General features: G+C 29.7%; 1 protein-coding gene across 1 annotated transcript; it reads right to left on the bottom strand.

Moving 5' to 3' along the window:
* Window positions 1–1296: 1296 nt before the first annotated feature.
* Window positions 1297–2279, bottom strand: LOC110648110 (probable 2' cyclic ADP-D-ribose synthase BdTIR). Its single transcript, XM_058129491.1, has 2 exons — window positions 1745–2279; window positions 1297–1649 (listed from the first exon to the last, which is right to left on the bottom strand). The coding sequence occupies exons 1-2, from the start codon at window positions 2239–2241 to the stop codon at window positions 1547–1549; spliced, it is 600 nt and encodes a 199-aa protein (XP_057985474.1). The 5' UTR covers window positions 2242–2279; the 3' UTR covers window positions 1297–1546.
* Window positions 2280–10399: the final 8120 nt, after the last annotated feature.

The following is a 10399-nucleotide window of genomic DNA, read 5'->3' as shown; positions in this document are numbered from 1 at the left end:
GATTTATTATAAATTTAAAATATAATTATATAAAATTTATGTATTCAATAAATGAATTATTATATATTTTGTGTTTTAAATCCTTCTTAAATGCAAGAAAAATCCAAAATCCAAGTCAAAAACATAACATGCATGCCCCACTGTACGCAATTTTGCATGGAAATTGTACAGTTTCTTCGATTATTAATCTGGAATTCTCAAACACTGTCAAGTTCTTTTTGGGCTGAAGAATTAATATATTACTGAAAAAACAAATATTCTATTGGTAGGAAGAAACCGCCAGTGAAGTGTTGTCGGTGTTTGCTGGATGATTAATATTGAGACCTTCAGATAGCAACATTTTAATTTTAAGTTTAGGGGGATGTTATATTTCATTATTTAATTTTGAAATTTTCAATTTATTTTCAAGAGGTTAGATAGTGATTAATTCAGTAAATGCAGAATACACCTTCTGTAACAATCAATATATATATATGCTAAAAGCAACGGGCCAAAAGAGTGTCAATGATCAAATTTTACAACCCTTTGAGGCAGATGTTTCTCACCACTTCAAATTTTACCTATTTAATACTATTCAAGAATCAAGATATCAAAATCTTGTTCAAGATTGAAAGTGTGCAACTTCACAAGTATTTCTGATATGACTATTAATTAATTAAGAGGACAATATTTGGACTTTGGACACTGTTCTATTCCAAATCAAGAATCGAATGAACTTTCCATTCCATTTCATCAGCCAAAAATTATTTATCTCAAGGAATCAACCACAATGCATGGAAGCTTCAAAGCTGCTCTTCAACAACTCCCCTATCTTTGCTTTATCAAATTGTATAAACTTAATTATTATGATCATTTGCAATTTTACAAGTGCCATTGTTATTAGAATTTTTTCTTCTGTTCATAGTCTTAACATATGCTGTTTAATTAGTTTTTCTAAAACAAAACCACGAAAGAAACACTTTTCATCGCCAAAAGTCCTCATGGTGGCATTTTCTCCCATTAATTCTTCAGCATTTCTATAGTAATTTGACAGTAATCACATTCTATATATATATATATATAGTAGGTAATGAAAGAGATTTCACATTCATCAAATTAATCAAAGAAAAATGGAGAACAATCGAGCAAATCGAATCACAATCTGCATACATTTATAATACTTCACCACAACACGATGAAAATGTTACCAAAAAGGGTCTTGAAGAAACTAAGCAACTTTATTTGAAACAACAGCTCGAGATTGATTACATGATGAGAAAGGCAATAATTTTACAGTTTGATAATCAGCATGCTTGTGTTAGCTATCCTTTTCAGAAAATACATGATCCTATACAACAACCAACAAAAAAGAAATTAAAAGCAAAAAGAAAAGGAAAAAAAAAAGGAAATCTTTGAATCAACGAATTGGTTATTAATTGACAAAAGCTAATTAAAAGATCAAAGCTGCACTGATCCTCATTCAAGGTCATGCATGCATGAAGATCGTTGTGCATTGGATGTTATTGCTTTGGAAAAGGACAAGCTTTCTTATCTTTATTCAAAAATTCTACACAAAATTTTTACGGTTCTTGCGAACTGTTTCTCCCTCCAATTCAATCAAGTTTGTTACAATTGCCTCGGTCGCCTTCGTCAAGAATTCCGACCAGTCCCTGCACGTAAGACATACGATATAGATCATAAATTATATAGTTAATTATTATGATTTATTAGCTTAATTAGAGTAGGAAAGAAGAACTTTATATACCCTTTATGCGAGTCAAATGTAAGCCCCACCGTGTACTTGGCCTCTTCAAGAGCACGTTCAAATCTTTGAAGCTCAAGGGTAGAACAGGTTCCGTTGTCCTTAACGCGAAGCTGAGAAGGTTTCACGTCGCAAAAGATTGGAATAACTCTTTTCTTGGTCTCCATAATCAAAGACAACTCGTGGAGGCAAAAATAAGAATCGCAATAACGACGGGAAAAAACAGCAACCCCTAGCCTGCATTCGGCGATGGCTGAATCTATTGTGTCAAATAATCTATCACCAGGCTTCATGTTCTTGCTATCCAAGAAAGGGTTGAGGCCGAATCTTGAAAGATGGTCATAGAGCAATCCTGAAATGGTTCTCTTGGTATCGATTCGTCGATGATTAATAAAAACATCACAGGGTGGTTTAATGGCGGGAACTCGGTTGTGAAGGTGGTGGTTGTAGTGCAAGATTTTACGAGACAATTTCATAGCAGTTGAGGGCAATCTTTGCATGGCTCCTTGAAGAAGCTATAGAATTTGCAGTACTAATGGGTTTGTGCAAGTGTGGGAGGTCAGTTTGATTGATACGGGGTTGATGGGTATTTATATAAATATAATTAATATGTGAGAGATCAAATTAATGACTAAAAGAGATTTTCATTTTGAAGGGAAAGAATTCTAAATTTGGACCAGCAAGAGAGAAAATACCAGGTATTTGTTATGACAAGAAACGCGACAAGCAAGTAAAAAAGTTTGAAAATTTTTACTCCCCTATGTTGAGGCTCTTAGGTGCTTAATCCTTCAAACACGTTTACTCTCTTTCTTTTTCATTTCGCTGAAGCAGTCACTCTTATAATTTTTCTTTATTCCCATTTTTTTATTTCTGTTTTGTTATATAGTAGAGCCGATTCATAAAATTTTTTTATATAATATATATATAATTTTAATATGAGTGATTCGACATTCTTATCCTTTAAACAAAGCTGATTAATCGATTCTCGTAAATAGAAATAATACCCATCAAAAGTGCTTCACTTTTTAATAGGCTGACTCGACATAAATAAAATTAATCTTAATCCATTGGACTGAATATACGTGTGCAATATGCAAAAAAGAAATATTATAGTTCTATACACAGAGTGAATCAAACCGAAACTTATGGAGAGGTTGTTCGGTCCCAATTTGAAGGTTCTTTGATCCTTAAATCGAACCGTATTACATTTAGTAATCTAACCTACCAATTTAGTTCGATTAAGTTCAAAAATTAATGAAATGAAAAAGCACATGGCGTTGTCTATATGAGACGCGTGGCACACATAGAACGCGCGAACTCGCCTTCCTCATTTTCATTTTACCGTTTCTTAAGTTTGAATATTGGTTATCTAAAAAAAAAAAAAAAATTTGAGTGTTGGTTTTTTAAAAATGGTCAAATTGAATTTTTTATATTCATCTCAAATTTGATTATTATTATTAAAAAAATATTTAAATTAATTTAATTTATATATTTTAATTAATAATTTAAAAAAATTATTTTTTTATTAATAATTTATATTTAAAAATTTAATAATTTTATAAAATATTTAAATTCTATTTTATTTAAAATAAAAATATAAAATTTATAAATATTAAAATAAAAAATATATATTTTATATTTAATTAAATATTTATATAAGCAATCTCAAACAGCGAATACTCAATATATAAAACCTAAATTCGATTCGAACTTGTTAAGAATACAAATAAAAACTCATTTTAAATCAAATCATATACTATTTAAATATATTATATTATGATTTATTTGAATCGAATATTCATAAAAATCTGATTCGTTACTGTCACTATGCAACCCTTTCACTTTTTTATATTTATAAACCAACAACATATATATCTTTTATTGAAACTTTAAATATTGTATCGTTATTAAGAGATAATGAAAAAGATCATGATTTGAAGAGAATCAGTTGGTGCCATGAAACAAAAATCCTCAATTATTTTAAAGATATTCCTCCAACTTTTCTTTATTCTATTGCCTTTGATCGTAGGATTGAATTATAAGATTTATATGATACGTTAATGGAATATCATGCACTCATAGTAGTAGAGGTAAATGTAAGGTAAGGCAAAATATATTTGACATGCATATATGAGGGTTACTGTGCAATTTGTTAGGCAATTAACCCATATTCTTCTTCGACATTTGGTAGGTTGTCAATCCATACAAGGGTGACTGGGATAATAAATGCTTATGTAATGACATAATATAGATGGTCTTTCTGAACTAGATTTTTATTTCTCAATGTATTTTGAATTTGACAATTTTTATTTTTATTTTTTAATTTTTGTTCGACTTCACAAATAAAGACATATTGAAACACTAATGAAGAATAAAGTAAGTGGATTCACGTAATTCTAATGGCATACATTGACAACTTAATTATTTACTAATTAACTTCGAGCCTAATTTTTTTTCATATTTTTAAATATTTATGCAAAATTTTATTTATAATTAACGAAATTAAATGCATTCTTTTTCTTATTTTAAAATTTATATGATTTTTCTCTTGTTGCAATTACATCGTAAATTTATAATAAATTACAAATTTAACAAAATATTTTTTTTGTTTATAATTGATTTCGCCTGAAATTTAAACTCCAATACTACTAAATTAATGCTTATTAATTGATGCACATCCTTTAATTTTTAGTTCATTATTTACATATATGTATATTTATATTTGTAATTAAAACATTTTAACAAATATAATTTTTATTTAAAAAAAAATTGGTTGGTTAAGTCTAGAGTCAAATTTGACTAGACTAAACCAAACCAAAATAAATCTAAATTAGAATTGCATAAAATAAAAATCGATCCCACTCATGACTCAGACTTGAGCTAAAACTCTTTAGGAATCAAATCCAATTAATCTGATCTTGGTCTCCTCGCTCAAATTGATTCCAACCCGGATTAAATCGGACCGATATCCAAGACTATGTGCTATGATTTGATTTTTTTTTATACATAAAAATAATTAATTTACAAATTTTTTTTTTGTTCATATTGATCAAATTTTTAATTGTCTATATTTATAATTTTTTTCTTTTGTGAAAATTATAATCACGATGCTTATAAATTTTTTATAATGAAATAAAAACTCCAAGTTCCACCACGCCAAATGTAAGAATAGGTAGCTCGTGAAATTGAACAACGCGGGTCTTGACTAGGTGCAGTCAGTCATATTTTAATTCAAGAGTCCGTGGACCTTTTATTGTCTTAATGACCCCAAACGATTTGCACACTCTTTGTGGGAATACTTTTATGCTCCTTCAACTATGTAGTATTACCTTCTTCCCCAAGCATCAATATTATCATCTCTATAAAGTTTTTGTATTTAAGGGTTTACAAATCCAACTGATTTCTCAGCCAATAACTCTTATAAGGTGTGTTTGAAAAGTCTAATGATGAAAATATTTAATTCAATTGAATTTTTTTTTATTAATTTTTATGTTTGAAAAGTTTAAAATTGTTATAATTTAATTCTTTTAATTATAAAACGGTGATTACAAAGAACTTAAATTTATATGATAATAAATTTATTAATCATAAAATTAAATATTTATATATATCATAAATTTTATAAATATATTTTAATTAATTTTAAACACAACTTGATATAAAAATTTTATATTAAATGCCCAAAATACTATTACTTAAGTCATATTTATTTTCTCGGAAAAAAGACTGTATTAATCCTTATACTTTCAATGTAAAATTAAATAACCTCAAAATGATCTTTTGGCTCTAAAAAAACTCAAAACTTTTTTTAAATAAGGCGAAATTAGTCCAAGCTTAAAAAAATTTTGTTTCTTTTATAATAAAATATATTTTTTTTAATTTTTAATATTACAAATTATTTTATTTTTAAAATCAAAATAAAAAAAAATAAATAAATAAAGGAAGCCCACAAACCCAAATCATTTTCTTCTCCTTCTCCTTCTCACCCTCAAATCTCCTTCTTCTTCTTCTTCTTCTTCTTCTTCTCAAGCGAAGGTGCATTCATAACCCCTCCAATAGCTGCCTCTTCATCCACTGCGCAAGACTCAAAACCCACCCAATTCAACTCTCCTTCACCACCATCATGATCCGCACCTTCTATCAACGGCTACTGCTAGGTTGATTCTGGGTTTGGGATATTGGGCATTTGACTGCTGGTGTGATGCGATGTTGGGCATTCAACTATTGCTACAATGATTTTGGGCTTGTGATGAGTGATGGGGTTGCTGGGTTTATTGCCATTTTTTTTTTCAAATTTCGATATGTTGTGAATTTGTGATATTGGCTTAATAAGCTTGCTTTGTTTTTTTTTTTTTATTATTATTATGTTCATGTTCAATTGCTACATTGATGTTATTGAATCTGAGTTGAATTTTTTTTTTTCTGGATTATATTCTTGTTGAATTGCTACATTAATGTTATTGAATCTGAGTTGTATTTGTTTTTGTTTCTGGGTTATGTTCATGTTGAATTGCTAAAATGATGTCCGAATTAAATTGTGAATCTAAGTTAAGGATTGTTATTCAATGTTCTTTAATTTTTCTTTTTTACTTTTTTAAATTTCACTAAAATTTTAAATAATTTTTAAATTTTAAAAATATGAAAATTAATATTTTTATTATAAAAAATAAGGAAAATAATACTTTATTTTTTTCCTAAAAATTGGGCTTTTTTTTTTTTTTCAAAATTTCATTTTAAGCTTATTTGATTATTTGATTCTTATTTTTTTATAAATAAAAGTAAAATATGAAAAATAAATACACTTATCGATTGTTTCAAAAACTATAATTTGCTTATTAGATGAATTCTATCATTTTCAGAAGTATTCTAAACAAATAAATTTTCTTACAAATTCCTTTAAATTAAATTTTTTTAATAGAAGTAAATTAAATTTTATCATAAGAATAATTTCATTTTTTTAATAGAATTAAATTAAATTTTATCATAAGAATAATTTCAAACAGAATATGAATTTTTTATTAAAAAAAATCAACTAATTAAGATTTGTTTGGCTACACTATAAGCAGTGTGTATATATAAGAGAAATAGTTGAAAGATCAATTTAATTCTCATTTAATGTGGATTGATGGAAATAATAAGGTCATTTTATGGGTTATTTTATGTATAAAAATTAAATTATTTTATTATAATACCCTTTAAATTATTTTTATAATAAAATGTAGATTGAAATTTTAAATTGTATTTATTGTATTTATTATAATTAGAGATGGCTATAATTTAGTTTGAAATCAAAATTGAATCAGAACTGGACTGATTAAATTCAAACCGAAACTGATCAAACTTGAAACCGTTGTCAAACCAAGCCTAAATTATCTCTCTATGATTCAATTCAGGTTTAAATATTGTGAAATGATTGAACCGGCGGTTTGATTCAATTCAGAACTATTAATTTAAAATCGAATAAAGGCGATGATTTGATTCACAATAAATTTCCGCAGAGTGATGGGCCAGACCTAGCGCCTAGTTAAGAGCTAGGCACTAGGCCTAGCACGCCGCCCTTTTGCAGCATTTTGCAATGACCATTGGTTTTTGTATTAAAAAATAATTCCTCCAAACTGAAAATAATTTATAATTAAAAAAAATCCTACTGAAATAACCATTGGTCATTTATAATAAAAAAATCTTGCAAATTAAAATGACAACTGGTCATTTATAATTAAAAAAAAAAATTTCCTTCAAACGGTAAAAAATTTTTCCGTTGCATTTTTTAAATTTTAATTGTAAAATTATTCTTTGACCCTTAATAATAATAAAAAAAAAACAATTAATTTTTAGAGATAATTTTAAAATTAAAAAATTTATAAAAATTCTATAAATATTCTAATTAACCCTTAATTCATTTACATAATTCTCAAATTCTCTCAAATCTCTCTAATTCTCAATACAATTATTTTTAAATCTCTCTTTAATTTTTAATATTCTCTAAATTCCTAAACTTTCTTTTTATATACTCAAAAATTTTTAGTGCCTATTATTTTACTCAATTAACTCTATTATTATTATTATTATTATTATTATTATTATTATTATTATTATTATTATTAAAATTCAATATTTTCTCTACTACTTTACTTTTTTTTGTATCCTCATACAAATTTCTAGTATCCTCTATTTTTTTTTAATATTTGACACTATTTTTTTTAATTTTCAAATTTATAGTACCTTTATTTTTTTTATCTTCTACACTTTTTTTTTCAAATTTCTAGTATTTTTTTTTTTATCTTCAACACTATTTTTTTTTTTCAAATTTCATCATAGTCATACTATTTTTTAAGAAAATGGCAAGTAGTGGATTTGGAAGTTCATCAAGGAGTAGAGAGAAGAGTAAGATTGGTGAATCAATATACCCAAATCCAAATGAGCCCACTGCAGTTGATTTAGTAAGGTTGGTGAATCAACATACCAAAATCTAAATGAGCCTACCACAGTTGATTTAGTCAACATAGTAGAGCAAATTGGGGATGATGATGATGATGTTGAAGTTCAAGAGTCATTCCATCACGCTTAAGAAAGCTAACATCAACAAGCTGATAAAGATGAGGCAAAAAAAGTACTCACTTCTGATATTTTCAAATTCCACTTTACAAAAAAATAAAGATCTGAAAATACAATTGATGTAATTTACAATTACTGTGGCCAAGTCTACAAGTTCAAAATGGGAGGTAGATATGGCACATTCAAGAGGCATTTGGAGCAAAAACATCAATCAAAATCGAGTATGATAAGTCTTAAACTCAAATTTTTTGGTACGCAAATACTAAATCTCAGTCTTTATTTTAATATTCTGATCAGAAAAATAAAGAGAAATTACTAAAAATGATTTCTATTGAGCATTGATCATTTAGTTTTGGTGAAAATTTTAGTTTTGTTAATTATTATTATAGACACCATATTTTGATCGACCCTCAAATGCAAGGATCTTTTAAAATTGAAATTTCATTATGTTATCGGTTCTCAACTGATGACCCGATCACAGGTCATTTTTCCGAACTCACCAATGGCTTGTCTTCGGAGTAATTCGATCTCACGTTCAAGTTAGATTGATTTCCGATCTCTTCGTCTTTATCTTATGTGTTCGAATCGATATTGAATCTCCGGACCATTCATTATTATATGCTATTATTTTTCAATCTCTTTATGTTCAAATACCTCAAAATTCCAAGTCCGCATATAGTGTGGTGATCAAGTATCTCACTCGAATTGTCCAAACATTCCTCAAACAAAGCTAAGATTTTATTTGATCTCTAAGTGATGAGCCCGACTCTAATAAGTCTAAGTCATTTTCAAATCTTTACAATTCTATTAAATCACTCTTCAAATGTTTCAAAGGTTCAGTCGAAATTCGGTCACAACATCATTCGATCTCATGTTCACGTGTAATGGTTTTCCAATCTCTGAAAGTGGTTTGATGTTTTATGATTAATAACCGATCTCAGGTTTAATGTTCAACTGTATTCAATTGATTAAGTAGTCAGGCAATTTGGTTTGGATGTTTTCCGATCTCATCAAGAAAATTGAGCATGAAAAGACTTAGATTCATTTCAAAATATAAAAATATAGACAAGTCATTCGACAGGAGGATCTCCCCTAACCTGCCCTTCAGATACATTTTTAGTCCTGTCATTCTCTCTCTCTCTCTCTCTCTCTCTCTCTCAGGCTCCTCATTATCTTCTTCAGCTCTTAGGACGAGATCCACCATCCAGGAGAAGTCTTTCTCAAGATGGCACTTCGCAAGTTTGGCCAGAAGATCACCATGTGCATTCACATAAGCACCAGCCTCTTTCGCCAGAGCCTTTTCTTCCTTGGCCTTGATCTCTTCGGTAAGTCGAGCGACATCTGCAGATCGGCAGGCCCGAGCATCTTCAAGTTCCCGTTCCAGTTCAGCTATCCTTTCCTCATAAGATTTCATCCGACCTTCTATCTCGGCGATGTAGTCCTGGGCAGTGGAGAGTTGGGCCTTGGTAGAAGATGCATCCTGGACCACATTCAGAATCTCCTGTCTTAAGAGATGAGCCTTTTCTCTGATCAAATGTTGGTTCGAAAATAGATGGTGGCGCCTAGGACCTTGGTAAGGTCCGGATTACCCCGAACAGAATGGTTCCTTTCCAGTGAATGGATAAGGACCTGAGAACCTCGAGAAAGAGTCCTTACTGCCGGTCGGGAAGGCCCCCCTTCTGCACTTAAAGAGACCGGCGGAGGTAGAGGTTGGGCCTGTTGAGGTGGAGAAAGAACCACTTCTACCTCTGAGACCAGCTGCTCTGGAGGTCGGAATGGAGAGCTCGATACTTTTGCCGAGTCCTGCCTCTGTGTCTAAGCAGCAGCAGCAGCAATCTTCATCTCCCGCACTTTCTGAGCGAGCTCCCTCTTTCGCTTGCGGCTCTCCTTTGCACTCTCGCCTCCCGCCATACCTGCACAGAGACAAGTTAGTGAGATCACCAAAATTAGGAGACTAAAGATTTAGATTATACCGATCCCGGGGCTGAGGTTAGAGAGTTGCAGCTCATAGTCCTCATGGGTGATCACTTGCATCAACCACCATTTCAGTTCGGCCATAATCGCGTCCAGACAAGAGTACTTGTGAGTGGCCACCTGATCCTT

This window comes from Hevea brasiliensis, chromosome 11 (genome assembly GCF_030052815.1).
Source record: "Hevea brasiliensis isolate MT/VB/25A 57/8 chromosome 11, ASM3005281v1, whole genome shotgun sequence".
Taxonomy (NCBI): domain Eukaryota; kingdom Viridiplantae; phylum Streptophyta; class Magnoliopsida; order Malpighiales; family Euphorbiaceae; genus Hevea; species Hevea brasiliensis.
This window is presented reverse-complemented; position numbering and strand designations above follow the sequence as displayed.